This window comes from Trachurus trachurus (genome assembly GCF_905171665.1).
Source record: "Trachurus trachurus genome assembly, chromosome: 9".
Classification (NCBI taxonomy): Eukaryota; Metazoa; Chordata; class Actinopteri; order Carangiformes; family Carangidae; genus Trachurus; species Trachurus trachurus.
This window is the reverse complement of record NC_139895.1, coordinates 29,833,684-29,853,114: the sequence shown is the minus strand read 5'-3', so window position 1 is coordinate 29,853,114 and position 19,431 is coordinate 29,833,684. Positions and strand designations below refer to the sequence as shown.

General features: G+C 42.4%; 1 protein-coding gene across 1 annotated transcript in view; it reads right to left on the bottom strand.

The window, feature by feature from the left end:
• The window catches only part of cabin1 (calcineurin binding protein 1), a 42,071-nt gene that overhangs the window by 14,207 nt on the left and 8,433 nt on the right, over nucleotides 1-19,431 (bottom strand). The window contains exons 22-31 of the mRNA XM_083979361.1: nucleotides 18,758-18,903; nucleotides 18,199-18,460; nucleotides 17,798-17,968; nucleotides 16,827-16,916; nucleotides 16,512-16,675; nucleotides 16,197-16,408; nucleotides 13,663-13,728; nucleotides 12,696-12,899; nucleotides 11,964-12,352; nucleotides 10,551-10,664 (exon numbers count right to left, since the gene is read on the bottom strand). Of these exons, the coding sequence (XP_083835487.1) occupies nucleotides 10,551-10,664; nucleotides 11,964-12,352; nucleotides 12,696-12,899; nucleotides 13,663-13,728; nucleotides 16,197-16,408; nucleotides 16,512-16,675; nucleotides 16,827-16,916; nucleotides 17,798-17,968; nucleotides 18,199-18,460; nucleotides 18,758-18,903 (1,818 nt within the window). The remainder of the gene's footprint in view (nucleotides 1-10,550; nucleotides 10,665-11,963; nucleotides 12,353-12,695; nucleotides 12,900-13,662; nucleotides 13,729-16,196; nucleotides 16,409-16,511; nucleotides 16,676-16,826; nucleotides 16,917-17,797; nucleotides 17,969-18,198; nucleotides 18,461-18,757; nucleotides 18,904-19,431) is intronic.

Sequence of the window (19,431 nt, the reverse complement as noted above, 5' to 3'; positions counted from 1 at the left end):
GCAGCCTCATTAGTGGTCAGCTCTGTCCAAGCAATGCAACAGACCAGCAGACCGGCTGCCAACAAGCAGTCCTCGTTTGCAGGACGCATGATGAGATGTTTTTTTGATGGAAAAGTCCACCTTTTTCAGCGAGCACATGTCCTCTCAGCAGGTGAGGGCGAGGCCAGGTTCTGCACTCTGAAGCTACTGATGCGAGTGCAGATGGTGGCCGGGCTATGTGCAGCCACAAAGCACATGGCACAGAGTACGGCTGCAGCGTCGGAAAATGTGTGAGAAACAGAACGAAGATGACCGTATCAGATCGGAACAAAACAAATGAGATGGCTCTATCAGCCGCTGAAGGCACCGGGGAGGCTGATGCTCCTCCTAATAGACAGAACCACATTATCAGATGACATTTTCAAAGCCACTGGAGAGGAAGAAAGCAGGAGAGAGAGAGAGGATAAATAAACCAAAACAAAACGCATTCCTGAGCATGGACTTAGAGCCTGCTCACTGAGAAAGTGTGACCCTGGGAACTCCAAACCTCCCTTCCCTTCCCCAAGTTCTCACTCAAAGATGTTTCAAGGGGGATAGCAAGGTTTTTTTGTTGAAATGCACTTCTTAAAATCCATTTCTAAAATAATATATACATGAATCACTTCAATTATGTTACTGGATCCAATTTAAGAACGTGGAATGACCCCAATTTGGAGCCAGTGGTTCTGAGGACCGAGCGTATGGCTCCAATGCCTGTGAAAATCAGAAGATTATTATTATTATATGATGATGCAAACAGACAGGGCTTGGGAGGGTTTTAACCTTTCAATGCACAGATTACCAAAAGCCTCCAACAAGAGTGGGACAAGTACGGGGGTGAGCTCGGCTCACTTAGGAAGACATCTCTAATGGAGGAGAGTTATTCTTCATCAGACTACCATCCAACCACAACAAATCTGTTTAGGGAAACCAGAGCCATGGCTTTATACAGATTATGCTGTAGCACAACAGCTAAAGCAGATTTGTAAGACTTAAATGCAATGATTTTAAGCAACCCCCCCACCCCCCTCCTTTTTTTTAAATGACTGAAAAAATATGATCACTGCTTGATATCTGGAGCAACAGCTTTGGCACAGATGTGGCCAATACATCACGCAAGAACCAGACAGAGATTAAGATGCACAAAAAAAACAAAGGGTTGAACAAGAGATAAATATACAACAAGAGAAACCCCCAGGTTCAAGAATTTCTTTGTTTGTTTGTAGAGAATAAAAGGAGGGAAGATAGTCAGTGGACAAGCATCATCATAAAGTTATCACAATAAGTTGGTATTACAAAGGGATAAAGAAAAAAGACAATGGAAAGCATGTACTACATTCAGATTGTCTGATTACTTCTTATTGTGTCAAAACAACATACCGGTACTGGCTGTTGCAGGAGAAACATCAACTCTTTGTCTCACCTACTTCATCTGCTCAAGTCCTAACATGCCACCAGTGACAGGAAAGTTTCTGGCCCGAAATTTGCATCGCAGGAAAGTTGCATAAACTGTTGAAGCAACCAGCAGCCGCTGCTGCGTCTTTCATGCAACTAGAATTTCACAATTGTATACAACTTTAAAGTCACTGTCACCGATGGCTTGTTACTCACTTTTGTTGCCACTATCTGCTAGGTGGGTGCAATAACATTTAATCCCCAGAGCAGTAGGAACCTACAGTACCAAGCAAACATCAGAACAACCCTCAAAAGGAACTCTTTCAATGTGCAGTATTGTAGCGATGAGTGCCACTCCAAGTACAACAACAACAACTCGGCTCACTCGAAAACCAGCTGAACTTGTGCTCGATCAGTTAAAGTCTGAAGTAAAGAGAGGAAGCGACTCACCATCACCAAAGAAAGCTACTCCACAGGACCCGTGTTAGTATTCTTTTGGACAGTTTCCTGCTGGCGATAGCAGCACCAGCAGCCCTAGCAGCGCCTCCACCCTGAAAAAGGTTCACGCTCTCAGAGCAAAGGGTGGGCTGCATTTGGGTGCTAGGGCAGCGACAGCAGCGGGAGAGGAGAAGAAGAGGGAAGCACAGCTGCACACGGGAGGACAGGAATAGAAGAGGAGAATGGCAGATGCCTTGGCAAGAGAAGAAGCAGCTCTGGAGTCAGGGCCTATAAGCTCACTATGCCACTGACAGACAAGCTGACTCGTTCCTCTCCTGCTCTCAAACACAGCCATCTCAAAACAAAAACACCCACGCACTCCATCTCCGCTCTCCCCTGACCCCAGCTCGCTGGAGTTCTTTCTCCCACCCCCCTCCCCTCCCCACGCCTCCCTTGCTTTCTCTCGCACTATACACAGCACGCAGCCAATCGTTGTTGGCTTCTGCCAGCCAATCGGAGGCGAGCGGAGAAACTCCCGCCCATTAGTGCACACCCACACAATACACACACAAACAGAGGAGTGAGAGAGAGTAATGAGGAAACAGAGCGAGTGCAACAGAGAGAGGAGATGAGCAGAGCGAATAAAAAGCCAGGGGGAGGGGTAGAGCGTGATCACCCTGAAGACGGAGCAACAGGAAAAGAGCTAGAGAACATTAACTGGCTGAAAAATGAACTCAGCGCAGCAATGCCAGTGTAGTGGGATGTATGAAGAGGATGGCAAGGAGGATGGAAAAGAACCACACAAAAAAAACCTGAGGGAAAAAACACAGGTTTGCATAGATAAAGCCTTCATTAACTACAAAAGACACAGGCTGAAGAACAGATAAGATTGTGGTGTTCACACATAAGGTATTTTCCTCAGGCAGCAGTGTCGCAACAACAGCCCTCACCTTCTTCCTTTCCTCTCTTTCAACTCTGGTCGTGTCTCTCCTGCTGGTCACCATAAACATACTAAGCAAACACACCTTGTTTTTCCTGCTTCCTGTTGTGTGAGTGAAGGAAAAAAAAAAAAAAAAAACAACGGCTGAAAAATGTCAAGCTCAGTCGAACACAGAGCAGAAGAAGCCAATGGAAAACAAACTGGCAGTCAGGGTTAACCCTCCAACATGCAAATCAAAATATCAACTTCTGTAAAATGTATTCATTGGGCCAATACTCCTCCCCGAAGGGAGAGAAAAAAACAACAGAAAAAAAAACAGGTTGAGTGGAGCTCCACCTACAGCAAATTGCACAGCTGAACACACAAATGTTTGAGTCATGCATCACAAAAAGGCACGTAATGCAAGTGTAAAAGCTCCCCAGAAGATTTCCTGACCTAATATAATGAGACGCCGAGCCCTACCTACAAGCAAAGTTGCGTTAAAGCAGTCAAATCAAACATGAAAGCTTGTTCTGAATAGACACCATCAGTGCAAAACGTGTTCCACGAAAAGTTACAAGACCAGAATGGATTTACGTTTGTCTGAAATGTAGCAACAAGGACATCCATTTTCTCTGGAGCTTCGTAGAGAGTGAACAACGTGTGAGTGGGTGGAAGAATATGTAAGCAAGAGTATTGTGTGCGGTGTGAAGGGAGGAGGTAACGCTGTGCCTGAGTGAGTGCACGGGGACTCCTCACGATCACTCCACAGTAGTCTGTCTGAACTCTAGCCTTAGCCGTTAGAGGCTTTGGCAGTATGACAGCAATATGACCAACAACATTAGATTCAGCCTTATATTCTTAAAGCCAATAATTGTGTTGATAATTCCATTGTAAACAACAATGGATGTATAGCTTTACAACAATAACTAAAGCAGGGAGCAGAGCAAGGAGAGTCTAAGCCTTCTTAAAGCACACACTGGACAGGATTATGAACATAATATGCCATCATTTATAACGTCAAATAGCCAAAGCCACTTCCTCAGTATCACCATAGACTGTACAATAACATAATACAATATTCATTACATGTCCCACGTCTGTCTCTTCAAGTATCAACCTCACTTCATCTACATTAACTTTATTAACCCAGTGTGCCTATTATTAGTTTATCATCAGTGTAAAAGGAAGCTGGTCCTCCTACAAAGTACTCGTACTGACAACCACATCCATAAATTATGCAACACAAACTCATGTGGATCATTTATAAACAGCAGTATATCGGTTATATACTGTAGGTCCCAGTTAATATAACCCAGCCAAAGCATGGAGGAAAAGTAGGCCATCATGACCTACATTAGGGAAGTCAGTATTCACCATCAGGCTCAGTGAGGTGGGGATTCTGCTGACAGTCAAGTCTCCTTGACATCAAGGTGAAGTTTGTCAACCCATACAGATGTTACTGGTTCAAATTTGCGGGGTTTGTCCTGCACTGCAGGATCGCGTGATCGCGTGACTTTTCACCACAACTGTTTTCCTCTAGGTGGCAGCACCGTACTAAATACTGCTCAGACGTTTTGGGGACAATGCTGACAGCCTGATAGCCGCGATTAGGAGTGGCGCTGTTCATGATACAGAATACAAGAGGATGAAAGGAGAACTAGCTGCAGACAGTAAATAATATAGTAGCCTCGTTTTTCAATGACAAAATGTAACGACGGCAGCTACAGTAGACTATAGCCCACGTCTCACTCTCTTTTTTCGGTCATCTGTCTCGTCATCTCCAAAATGTGTTTTTAAAATGAGCCAACTACAGTACTGTGCAGTAGTGCCGCAGATTTCTCACTCCGCACCTTGTTTGAGAGTGCAGCTGGATGATTTCTTGTGAATGAACGGGTCTGTGTCACTTTGGGGCTGGGCGATAAAACATAGGATAAATAACTTTCCCTCGATAGAAGACGCGGCCGATACAAAGTGACACCGTCAGCCATGCAGCCGGCCTGGACTTTTTATTTTTAATTATGAAGGATCATCTACGCAAGGCAAAGATGATAGCATCAACAAAACACGGCGTAACACACGCGGCTGTATGGGACAGGCTTTTATTTAATTCAGAACAAACCGCTTAGCAAAAATGGAAAATATAGTCTATAATAATTAATTGATCTGTTGTTTGGCCACTGTTTGAAAATAACCCGAATTATGAGCAAATAATCTGATCCAGAACAGCAGTCATAATCAGACTTCTTCTAAATAAACCTAAACATTAAATAACTGGGTCAGGTCGGACCATGGGGTTATTTTTTCTCTTCTTCTTCACAGGAGAAGAGGAGGCTATGTGCAAAGTACCACATTAACATCTCTATTCATATAACGCCCATCGAAACAGCTGATTTACATGTCGGCCGTTAAGGCAAGGCAATTTTATTTGTATAGCCCGTTTTTACAAACAGTTTGTCTCAAAGGGCTTCACATGGCATCGTAGCAACATCCTCTGTCCTTAGACCCTCACATCGACTGAGGAAAAACTCCATGGAAACCCTTTTAACAGGGAAAAACAGGAGAAACCTCAGGGTGAGCAACAGAGGAGGGATCCCTCACCCAGGACGGACAGACGTGCAATAGATGTTGTTACAGACAAGAAAACAGTTTACAGTTTGTCACAGAATGTGCGGAATATGGAAATGTTAACACATGGCGATTGGCCATTCACGCGGCTTTGTTCTTGGTTTCGGCCAATCAGCTTATAAGCACATGGCTAATTATCAGCTTTCAACCAATCGCACTGTTTTAATGTGTGTGTGTGAAAGTTATTTTCTTTAGTTCATTTTCGTTTCTTTTGGATTTTTTTTACAACAATGTATCAATATAATATTGTTTTCGTTTCATTTCGTTATAAAAATCAATCCATTTTCTTTGAAACAATGAGATTGAGCAGCTAAAACTCAATAAACTCAACCATGGCTTGTCTTATTGTTAATCTGAACGCACATGTATAAAGGGCAGAGTCAAGGCAGCAGATAAATCACAAAACATCAACGCGTCCGTGAGCGCAGCGCACCTCCTCTTCTCCTGTGAAGAAGAAGAGAAAAAATAACCCCATGGTCCGACCTGACCCAGTTATTTAATGTTTAGGTTTATTTAGAAGAAGTCTGATTATGACTGCTGTTCTGGATCAGATTATTTGCTCATAATTCGGGTTATTTTCAAACAGTGGCCAAACAACAGATCAATTAATTATTATAGACTATATTTTCCATTTTTGCTAAGCGGTTTGTTCTGAATTAAATAAAAGCCTGTCCCATACAGCCGCGTGTGTTACGCCGTGTTTTGTTGATGCTATCATCTTTGCCTTGCGCAGATGATCCTTCATAATTAAAAATAAAAAGTCCAGGCCGGCTGCATGGCTGACGGTGTCACTTTGTATCGGCCGCGTCTTCTATCGAGGGAAAGTTATTTATCCTATGTTTTATCGCCCAGCCCCAAAGTGACACAGACCCGTTCATTCACAAGAAATCATCCAGCTGCACTCTCAAACAAGGTGCGGAGTGAGAAATCTGCGGCACTACTGCACAGTACTGTAGTTGGCTCATTTTAAAAACACATTTTGGAGATGACGAGACAGATGACCGAAAAAAGAGAGTGAGACGTGGGCTATAGTCTACTGTAGCTGCCGTCGTTACATTTTGTCATTGAAAAACTAGGCTACTATATTATTTACTGTCTGCAGCTAGTTCTCCTTTCATCCTCTTGTATTCTGTATCATGAACAGCGCCACTCCTAATCGCGGCGATATGTGATACATAATCATCAAGTCATAAAGCAAGACAGGCTTTATCATATTACAATAGTTTCTGTGATTTAGGCAGTGTATACAGTAGTTAGTTCTAGTTTAATAGCCTAGAGTTTAAGCTGTGGATTACTGCACAGATCACTGAGTCATCCGCCTGTCGTCCTCCGTTCTCACAGATGCCACCTGGCGGTTGTTTTGGCACATTGAGGCTTTTCATTAAAACCTCTTGTCTCGCCAAAGAAAAAAAATGCATGAGTCTTGTGCCGTCTCGCGTGGACCACGCGTGAAGTCCGCAAATTTGAACCAGTAACATCTGTACGTATGTTTGATGTGATCAATGCATTCACATTCGTGCCAACTCCTGGCTACTCATGTGGTCAACATCTAACAATTATAATAATAAGGGTCAAATGTGTGTGCAGGTTAGAGAAGCTGGATTGAAAGATTCTGGTCCAGAGACAACACCCACCTGGCAGAAAACTGGGTGCTGAACAACTTTCTCTCCAACTAGATTTGAGAAAAAAACCCATACCTGATGAAGGCTCTTATCCACTCTTACTCTCGAGGCTGACGATGTTAAAATAATAATGTAGTGTACTGATGTGCAGTATTAACAGCCCCGAACTCATAAACTTTCTGAAAACAGGCATGTTTGGTGAATTTTCTACAAAGGTTTGCATTGTCCTATGGTAGAGAAAGAGGACTTGGTTTGCAGGGAACGGTAAAGCTCCAACAGTTGGCATGTCAGGGTGGCAGGTTTGCCTCCAGAAGGGGCTCTGTGAGAACCCAGTGGGAGCCAGAGCGCTGCAGAGCTCTCCTCCAGCTCAGACCTGGCCCACATCACTTCTACAGTCTGTTACCACCAGCTTTCTGGAGTCCACGTTCCACTCTGCAGCCTACATATACGAAATAATGTACACCGACAAAATCTGCCCTGACAGTTGAGTGATATGAAGTGCTAATGTGATGTGACATTCTAACTGTATGAGCTGCTCTGTAACAGAAAAACAAGAGCATTTAGGCCTTGACAAATCGCTCATGGAACAAATTAAGAAGCCAAGCACTGAAAAGACATTATCAGCGTCAAGTGGAGAGAAGTAAATAAATTGAAATGCAAAACAGATGACAGGTTGAGACAGTAATCTCCTCTGCCGGAACCCAACAGAGGCCTTGTAATTCTGAAAGGCAGATTATTCAACAACCTCACACTGTGCGACTCCATTATAGCAGCACTTGCAAGTAGATTTCCATGTTTTTGGATATTATTGATTTTGTGTATTCCATTGAATTATGTAGATGATATGTATGTAAAGTGTAAACATAGGAGTAGTATAGCAAACATTCATGCACAGCAAACAGAGAGAGTATTAGTCACCTACACCTCCGATTTTTATTTTAGGCTACTCTGATGCCACATTAACGATGATATATACCAAAACTTTATAATGTCACAACGATGAAACCAAGAAGTAAACGATTTCGACATTAACATAGAACATGAGAGAAAATTATCCTAAGTACAATAGAATGTTTTCTTTTGTTAACATTTAAGAACACTCTTGTCATTGCTCTTGTTAAGTCCATCAGGTCAGTCTTAAAACTGACTCAGCATCGTTTTGTCCTTCAGAGTTAATATTCAGGAAGGCTGACATCCCAGCTCTACAGTGCAATAAGGTTTTAGCCATAAGACATCTTTGGTTCATTATGAAAACATGGCAGGACAAATTAGACTGCAGCAGAGTGTGTCAGTGGGCGGTCCTTCAGTGTAGCCCGAGACACATTTGCATTCGCCACATGTTGCCCACACGACCTGCAGTTGTGATGTTCCATCTCAGATGTGTCAATGTGTCAATGCATCATAGCTACATTAGGTATGTTCACACCTGTACTTCAAGCTGTCCACTTGTGATGACCTCACCTGAGATGGATGTTAATAGCTGGTCTGAGCAGGCCTCAAACACAGGAGGTACTACAGATCTGAGGTGGTGGCACTGTATATTAATTCTGGTATTGGTCTAAACCAGAGACCTGATAGAAAATTAAACTTAATTATGATACATCTGTGGCTGTAGAGCTTTTCTCTTATAGGGGAACTAGTCTGTTCCCTGGTCACTTTTGTCTCTGTTTTGGTCGTCTTTTTACCGCTTACCCTCCTTCCTCCCCTCCTGGCCATGCGCATTTGTTTCCAACAAAGCCGGCGAGAAGGCAATCCATGGAGCGATGTCTACCAAGGTGGGTAACGTTAAGATTACGGATGTAATCGGGAGTGTTTGTGTCGTAGTGCAGCAAAGCATTCTATGTTTCTTGCGAGACAAGATCTAGGACACCGGGTCGGAGGTGCTGATCTTGCAAACTTGGTTTTTGACCAAGAGACCCGAGGTGGAGGGCAGAGAGCCTCCATTCTCCCCATAACAAGTCACTTAAAGGGATAGTTCACCCTAGAATGATATTTCGCTCATTATCTACTCACCCTCATGTTGACTAAGGGCTGGAAGAAGTTTCGGAGCCCACCGTCCCTTCTCTGAGTTACAGGGGGTCTTAGCGTAGCAGTGCATTTCAATGCCACGGTAGCAAAGGGACACCAGAGCTCTTCGTAAAAAAAAACACACACAAAAAAACATCCAAATACCTCCATGATGCTCGTATGTAATGTCCGTCTTGTGCTGAAGCCCCAAATTGCGGAATTGTCCCGAAAAAAATTAAATAAGTCCACATTCCAAGCATGTTTGTAGCATTAGCTCCCAGTGTTGTTGTCCGGTCTTCCGCTGCCAGCGCGCATGCGCAATGTTCGCACTGAGACTCGAGTCGGTCTCAGTGCTCTCATGTGCTCTTGCTGACAGCGGAAGACCGGACAACAACACTGGGAGCTAATGCTACAAACATGCTTGGAATGTGGACTTATTTAATTTTTTTCGGGACAATTCCGCAATTTGGGGCTTCAGCACAAGACGGACATTACATACGAGCATCATGGAGGTATTTGGATGTTTTTTTGTGTGTGTTTTTTTACGAAGAGCTCTGGTGTCCCTTTGCTACCGTGGCATTGAAATGCACTGCTACGCTAAGACCCCCTGTAACTCAGAGAAGGGACGGTGGGCTCCGAAACTTCTTCCAGCCCTTAGTCAACATGAGGGTGAGTAGATAATGAGCGAAATATCATTCTAGGGTGAACTATCCCTTTAACCAAAACAAAATTACTGAAGATGTTTAATTAAAGTGCAAATCTTGCAAAGTTCCCATTTAAAGGAACTGCACTTACATTACAATATGGAGTTACATTAGAAATGATGAATTTATTAAACATAACTGCTTTAGGCCCTGAGCCAATTCAGTCAAAAATTTTCTCTTACTTCTGTCTCATGTGAATAATGTTAATGAAATCTTAACAATTATAAAATTGCCAATAAATACAGTGATGACAGGTGTCAAGAGAGGTATTGAGCAATGTGTGATAACATAATGATATATGCAAAGTAGGGATGTCACAATTACTCGGTTACACAATTAATTGTGATATTAAGTGCTACGGTTAACTGATCGTAATGTTTCATGAATACCGTCAGGAAATATAATGACGGAACCATAGTTAAGTGCATAAATTTAACATTTGGTATAGATGACAATTCATGACTTAAATAATTTAAACAATTCTCCTGGGGGATTAATGATCGGTCCTATATAAATAGATACTTAAATATATAAATACAAATAGTGAGTCATATGACTAGGAAGGTAATTATATTTTGACAGTTGACATGACACAGCCCAAATAAAGCTCAACTGGGTGTTGGAAATTAATTTTCTCTTTTCTCATTCACCGACACCTTCATAGTGTTGTGAAATCAATTAACGCATAATTAATTATCGTGATTATCGTAATATCGTGATAAATTCTCTGACAATAATCGTACCAAGGAAATCTGTAATCGTGACATCCCTGATGCAAAGCAGAAAAAACACATGTAGGCATGTTGATGTCTGACTTACATTGAACAGGTTTGTCTTGTTTCTTTCACAGAAAAGTCCTTGTGCTGGCATGTGCTTCAGCTGTTGCCATGGGACACTGCTTCCTAGCAACACATCACGGGCCCACTGTAGGTTCTGTGTCAGGAAATAAATAAATAAATGAGAAAAAACACATATAATTTGAATGTACATTTTTACATACACATCACAACAGAATCCCTAGGGGAAAAAACCCAGAGGACTTCCCTCCTTCGCCAGAGGAGACTGACAGATGCAGAATTTAATTTCTGCTGAAAAAAGGATAGCATGACACTCATTTACAATCAGGAAAATGCAGACCTCCTTTTGCAGTGGGATGACTCACAAATCCATGTCTACACAAAATACCCTGTTTCAAACGATAGCTAACTAACGCCACTTCATGTTATCTCTGACAATACCACTAGTCCATAGCATGAAATTACAGGGTCCCTCTCCCTCCATCTCTGGAGCGGGGATAAAGATGGCCAGTCAGATGTGAGTAGAGCGTTTGTCCTGAGAACAAAAGGAACACAGAGGCTTTTAACACTGGATCTGTCAGGTTGCGAGGAAGCAACTGAAGTCAACAGGATCGCATCAAGCGACTGTGTCATCATCTCACTGCCAGAGAGCGCTGGCTTTCATCCAGGCAGGCTGCTGAAAACACCACTGGAGGCAAAAACTGAGGGAAACCTCCCCAACTGTCTGAGCCTCAATCAAAAATTATTCTGCATTTAATTGTGTCTCATGGAAATTACTTACTTGAACTGATTTTTGCGCTTGTGACTGCTGATAGAATATAATGTAGAACAAAGAGAATGAAGAAGACACTATCCGTGTGAGCCATAAAGTCAATGGTGCTGCTAAGACTGCACGCTGAGGTCAAATGAGCATTTTAAAATGTGAGCTTGGACCTTTACAGGCTCAATTCACCCTCACGGCGCAGAGTAGAGTAGAAACATAGGCCAATTTCAAAAGGCTCGACAAACAGAGTGCTGACAGAAGGATGCCACCACAGTAAAGCTCAACGCAATCTCCCTGTGCCAAACTGGCTGAGAGTGCACTGTGCTACCACCCACACACACCTCTGCCCACAGAGCCTCATAGCCAACACAAGCTGTTTCAGCAACTCGTGCATCACTGCAGAGCGCACAGGCCCCCTGAGAAAAATCCAAGACAGAAATACGTAATGGCCATCCAAGCTCTGATACACTTTATTGCTACTGAAATAGACAATGCATGTGTCTTCTGAGGAAATAACAGGGAATCTTCAGTGGCACTCATATTCTCTAAAAGTCACCGTTAATGGCGGAGGGATACTGATTGTAGGTGTACGGCTTTGGTTTAATGGATGACTTGACCTTTGAAATGCAATGAGAGTGGACTAGAACCGCCAGTTAACAGGGCTGGACTGACCTGGTGAGACTTGCTGTTGGTGTAGAAGAAGGCCAGGCGATAGAGACTCTTGTAGTGCTGAGGGAAGCGGCCGAGGCAGAGGAACAGAGCGCGGTTGCACATTTCCACCAGCATGCGCCTCTGGTCTACACAATCTGCAGGCAGGGCCTTGGGCACCTCGATCACCTCGGCTGGGGGCTCTGGCTTCCTCTTAACCTCACTGCCTGGGGTCTGAGAAGCAGCCTGTTGGGCGGGGGCTGACTTCGGAGGGGTGGCCGGGACAAGAAGAGGAAAGGGGTCCGCAGAGGCCTTGGGGGTTGAAGTCTCAGGGATGATCACCACCACAGAATCTACCGCTTCCTGAATAAGTTTCTCTTCAGTCTGGATGCCCGTGTGCTCTCCATGGGATGCTGGAGTTAAGACACATTCAAATATTAAAAAGCCTGTGCATCACACGGAACACGTCAGAGATATAGAGCAGTTCAGGAGGAGGAAAGGGTGTGCAAGTCATCCTGTGCATGCTCAGGTGGATGAAGTGTGAAGATGAGAGATGTTTATTACATGTAGCCATTTTTGTGAAAGGATAAGGAAGCATACATGAAACAGAGAGACAGAATGTAAAAATTGTTTGTCTAAATGGATTAGAGTTTTATATGAACAGTTAAACATTTGATTTATCACAGAACTTCATCTGCAAGTTCATATCAAATATGACTTTCTGACTGCTTATTGTGAAGCATGAAAACAAGTCACCACTTTGGATGAATCCTCGTGTAGCCGTGTCCTCAGATGCTTGTTGCCCATCCTTCACCGGGGTTGTACTTTCTGATGACAATGAACTGACTTTCCCAGAGGCAGGTTTGTGGCTGCTGTCTTGTGAGCTGGTGGGGTCTGTGAAGGCATCCTGGGTGGAGTTGGAATCAGAGAGCATCACCACCTCACTGTCCTGACTGCGCTCTGCCAAAACAACAAGAAACAACATGGGTCAGGCAGCCAAATGCAATGTCACAGATACAGAGAAAAAAAAAATCCTTTGGAATATTATGGATAAATATACATAACTTTTCTTTCCAAAAAGTTGGGTTTACGTTAAAAAAATCTGTAAACTTAAAATTTCAAATGGGATCATCTTTCATTAAGCAAGTACGATTTTCACCAGTAATCCAAAATGTGTAACTTTAAAATGTATAGCTCACTGTGTAGGCCTCTTGTGTCACTATTGGTTGGTGACTTGCTTAGAAATGCCCAAAATTCCAAATTGTAATAATATATATATGTGTAAGTGTACATGTGTTGGGGGGCAGGGGGTAATAAAAGATAATTATGGAACAAAAAATAGGTCATGAGCCACAAATACTTAATAGTCCATTACTAATGACTCATGTTCAAAAAGACAATACAGTTTGTTTTTGTAAGTGGTCCAAAACCAAAATGCCAGCATTCCTCTTAAATGCCATTTTGGGCAGTGTCAGCAAAAATAAATGGTCCTTGGCAGAGAACTGTAAATAACAGAATCAAGGGGGCAACAGTTTTTGTTATTTCAGAGAATAATGCACACATGGGACTTAATAAAAATCACAATCACAAGTTAACAGCAAAGTTACTGTGGTACAATAAGATTTGTATGAACTGTGTATTCAGTAGTTCCTATGAGAATACACTTCACTTTGGATTAAAAACATAGCCTCTTAAAGAGTCTGGTGGGTTTGAAGATCAGTACCATTCAGGGAAGCCAGCCACATTGAAGACCTGGGCAGGCAGTAATCATGGTCAAACTCTGGTGAGGCTGTTGGAGATATGGGGAGCTGGTTTTAAAATATTATCAAGCAAAACTGCACCTCCAAACTTGTTAAGAAATAATCTGCAATTGCCTTCAAAAATCATTTACCTTTTCTTGACAAAGGAGCAGAGATTTAATGCCACTCCCTTGAATCTGTAGAACCTGATTCAGACACGCATCTATTTCTGAGACCACACAAAATGTGCAGTGCATGCGTTTCGATACCATTTCAACAGTTTGGCAGAGTTCAGTTTTTCTCAAAAATCTATATTCCCCCTGCAGCCTGAAATAACTTTCACTGTGATATGATCAGTAAATAAAGCCTAGAGTTGCTTCTGCAGGAATGTGGCAAATACACTTAAACTTGTGTTCATAACCTCAGAAGAGGGGGAAAAAAATCACCTTGGCTTCTGTTATTTTGCCCAATGACGGATCTCCTGTTTAAATGTCAATAGAGAGGCAACATAAAGAAAAGCCATGGTACAAATCCAGGAGAATTTCTAAGATGTATTTGATGAACAGGAGATCATAACAGGACTATCTTCTCCCATAATGATTTGATCGATGCATGTCTGAATCTGGCCCTACAGTCTTACCACCGTGATGTGCTTTAAGCAGGACTCAAGCCAGAGAGACTGGACACCTACAAGCAAACATGTGCATGGTGGGGTATTTTCTGGTTGAACAGCAATAATAGGCTAGCCACATTCTTCCTGACTTGACATTTTCTCACTAATTGACCATAATTGGAAATTATAACCAATTAGTGGGAAAAAAAGCAAACACATGATTCAGGCAAGAGTTTGAAATATCTCCAGGGAGTTTGACTTTTTGTCAACTTAAGCCCACACCAAATAAATGCGACCACATGATACACCAGACAATTAAGTGGATTGTGATTAAAGACTGACTTTGTCCAGTTGTGAAGACATTCACCCCATTTGAACTACATGCATATACATGGCAAAGCAGGTGGTAAAAGCAAGCAGGCAAAGAGGTAGCAGGCAGGTAGGTAGGTAGGTAGGTAGGTAGGAAGGAATCTGGAAAGGGTGACAAAACTGGCAACATGGGCAATATGGCTGCGTTATTTGCACATTCAAGCTAAACATGACACATGGGGCGGGTGAACAGATGTCCCTGTTTTTGTCATATGGAAAGAATGGCCAGGACTGTTTTCTCCAAACAACATTAAGGCTTCTGTTTCACAAAAACCCTACACAGGTACAGTTATTGACACTTTCAATTACTGACATTTTAATCCATGCTGCTTTACTCTGAGGATACTCAATATGAGAGAGGATGGTTTTTGGTTAACTCACTATGAAACACAACTAAAACTTTAACAGGCATACTGAAAAGCATCTTCTCAAACTCAAACAAACACAGTTATGACTGCAACACATTAAAATAAAGATGTGCATGTTTTAACATGGTGCACAGTGTACTGGATGAATACTGTGTTAGTCATGTAGAGTTCTCAAACATGAAGACAGTATCCTTGTCATGAAATGCCCAAATTGTCATTGTTTTGCTGCTTTCAGGCAAAGTTAGTGTGATCAACAGTTGTAATGCTACAGGTAAATACTGACATAGGCCAAGATCATCTTCTATCACTTTTCACAATTTAAACTGTTTCATTAGTTTAAATATCATTAAACTAAAATAATTTTAACTTTTAATTTTTAATACATTTGTAGAGATGTCTGGGATGGTTTCTGATGCTGTTTGTGGTATGTGCTTGTGTGTGGCTAGTCTGTTTTCCTATGCTGTACACTGTAGACTCTTTCTTGATTTAAATAACTTACCTGTACAAGTACAGGCTGTTATAGTAACGTAGGTGCCCACTGATAAATTTGTAACCAGTTTGTATCACCATTTGGCTGCTACTGGGAAACCTGATTAGAATCAAGGACCTCTGTAAATGCAAACCACTTTGTTTAATCAACTGAGCTTGCACATCAGTAGATTTCAGCATTAAGGCTGAAATCTACTAAAATCTAAACAAGCCAGTGATACTGTAAGTGTCCCCCTGTGAGGTTATAAGCTTCAGGAAGTTACAATAAAGACAACTGTAACATATTAGGAGAGCAAGATGATTGGTAAGGGAAGAAAATTAACACCAGCAACAAAGCAGCGAATAGAAATGGATGTTATTTCACACACACACACCTGCACGCACTCACACATACACTCACACAAACAGGCCTTAATGCACTCTGCAAAACTCAATCTTGAAAACCATTTGTTTCAACACAGATTTGTCATGCATAGTAAATCAGTCAAATAATCAGTAGCCATATTGCCCATTTCACCACATCACAATCACCCAAATGCATGGGGATCCTTGGAACTGAAACCAAAGCCATTAAGCATGGTGATTAGCAATCTGAGCGCTCCCCAGTGGGCTTCCTGTCCCAGTGCAGAAAGGTCAAAGAGCCCAACCCCAGAGACAGTGTCTAGGACTGGGACTGTACCATCAGCCTGCTGCTCTTCATGCCGCTGCTGCTGCCACTGCTGCCGTCGAAGTGTTTTGCGTTTGGCGTAATCATGGTCAAACGGCGTGGCCACGTAAGGAGGGGATGTCAGACCTGGGGTGGCAGCTGACGGGAGGGATGAGCTGTGGACGTTCCCTATACAAACTGACGAGCAATTAAAGTCTTCATCCGTCATGGAGGGAGGTTTCTCTCTGCAGTGAATCAAGAACAATGTTCAGAATCAGTGATTGGCCGTAACATAAAAAAAAAAAACCTTTTTCATAACTCATGCCAGGGTGGGTTTCTGAAGCTTACTTTTCGTGGGACCTTGGCATGCTTGGCATACTCTTCTCTTCACCCCTCGCAAACGGCCCTGTGGCTGCCTCCACCAGCAAACCGAACAAGCGCTCGTGTTCCAGATCAGGAGGCTCAACAGCCTCCAGCAGTTTTAGGATGGAGGCGCTCAAACGGAAATGCAACTATAGGAAATAAGGAAGAGTTAGAATTTGAATGGTCCACAGTATGTGTGCAGTGTCTTTAAGTGTGATTGCATCTTACATAACATCGCATGAATGTAATTGACACATATCAGATAGATATTACTCGAGCTGCCAGCCACAGGTCATTTACCTCCAGGGCTTCCATGGCGAGGTCAGGAGGATTATGGTAATGGATTTTCCGAGGGTATCTGGCAGCTTCTTCATGCAGATAGTTTGCTGCCTAGAAATATAATACATACAAGGAGGGAATCAACAATTCAGCACTATCATCTGGCATCAAAAAATCAACTCCTAAAATCGAAGGAGGGAGAGGTATAAGGAGGAGATGACTGATATGTATGCTTGCGTGAGTGTTCGCTACGTTCTCACTGACCCGCATGACACAGTGTTTCATCCACGGTTCGACTCCACTGATCTAATCAGAACTACAGAGCTATGACTAACTCCATACATTGTTCTTGCTTGGAAAACAACATCTTGTGAGGGTGGAAGGGCAATGATCTTCCTGTAGGCAGATTATGAAACAACTCCATGTAGAGCAAGCGCAAGAAAAATGTCTGCAATCAGCTTAAGCATTATTACACCTACATCCAGCTAAGGATTTTATTTCCCTTCTTTTCATCATGAAAATATCATTTAATTTTCCTTCAACACACACACAGGTTTTTAGCTCAACACACTGTAGTGCTAAGAACGTATCTGGTTTTCATAAGGGAAAATTTGGAGATAATTAAAAACAATGGTGTGCAGAAAGCATAAGCATTCCTTGTTTAATGAAGACCTTCCAGGAATGGATTGATTTCAAAAGCACAGACACAATGTGCAGCTCACGTTGTTCTGTGTATGTTAGATGTTTTTATATATACTTGTATTTCTACATCTGACTTTGTGGCTTTATGGCACGTCAAGTACAAATCCTACCAAGATATCCTGCACTGCAAAACCAGTGAACACACCTTCTAATGATTTGTTAGTAACTGACACATTTTACCTGCTGTCAGAGCAAACAAACACCTCAGCAGTGCCAAACTTTGTTATCAAAAGCTGAATCACTGACTGAATTTCTTGAATATGTGGCCTGAGGTCTTCACAGCTGTTTACCTTTTTGTAAAGCTGCAGATATTCCACTGGCGGATGTTTGCGTTTCTCAGCTATTTTCCCCAGCATGTAGTGAATGAGCCACTCTTCTTCGTCACTGTCACCCTCACAACGGGAAGCCCCCTGGAAACACTGGAACGCCGTCTCCAACATGGAGTCTCTCCTCTCTTCCATCTGAAAACACACACAAACAGAGAGTGGAGGTTTAATGAGAAATGCAGCTGAAGGCGACAGATCAATTTACTCTACAACAAATTCACACAAGTAACAAGCAAAAGAAACTGAATGTGACATCGGCTTTCACTCTCTCACACAAAAATCTTGACATTAAAAACATATAATGTGAACTGACAGGGACTAATGATGAGCACCGAGGTGAATGTTCGTATTAACATGTGCTTTACCTGTTTGACCACCTCTGGAGGGAGCTCGCTGTGCCACTGCTTGAGCTGCCGTGAAGCAAACGAATGCAGTGCATACGATATGGTACCGTATTCGATCCACAGGGACAGGTTGGAGGTGTCTATCTCCAGGGCCCTCTTAAAACAGTTAAGCACCGCCTGGGAGTGTTTCCATATAGGAACGTCACTTTTCAGCTCATTGGAGTTGAGCTTGTCCTGGATACGGCTGGCCCTAGCTAAAGCCATACCTGCCCAGGAGTCAAACCTGAGGAAAGACACACACTTGTGAAGTCAGTGCACTCCACACATGGACATTGAATCATGTTCATTGCATAAATCATGTTAAAAAGTTTGGTTACTGTAGATAAATAATAATAATACCTTTATTTGAATAGGGACAGTGCATATTAATGTACAATAGTAAATATGCCATATTATAACAGTGTAGTTAATTTACATCCGCAGTCCCTAATAAATAAATAAAACACAAATAACAATACACTACATAGAATGAAAACAATTAAAATACAGACAGACAGAATAAGAATGAAAAATGAGTTACCTGTTGGGACACACACAGATGTCATGCATATAGAACTTGATGGCTTTGCTCTGCTCCTTGTTTTTGAAATGGTAATCAGCCAGCAGGTAGTAGATCTCATTTATGATGGCAGGTGCAGGAGCGCTACCCTCAGGAAGGCATGGGGCCTAGAGAAAATAAGTCAACATTTCTCTTAACAGTCATGATTCTCAGTGCAATCGGGTAAAAGTTAAAGGGATAGTTCAACATTTTGGCAAATTGGCCCATTGCCATAATCCTTATAGCAGTGTTTTTCAACCTTGGGGTCGGGACCCCACGTGGGGTCGCCTGGAATTCAAATGGGGTCCCCTGAAATATCTAGTAATTGATAAAAAAAATTAAAAAAATACTGACAAAAATATAAAAATATTATGATTAAAAAACACCACACACTATCTTAAACAGCTGCATTATATACTTAGTCTATACTATGAATCGAGTTCAAATAAAATGCAGCATATAAAAATATCTGAGTTGGCGCATCTTGATTAAGGGCCACAATCACGTGATGCGGGGTCGCCAGAAATTTGTGATGTCAAAATGGGGTCACAAGCCAATAAAGGTTGGGAACCACTGCCCTATAGTCTTAGTTCGTTACCTTTAAATGTCGGTGCGAGCTATTTGCTACAGAGGCTAATGGGATTTCTTGGTTTCCC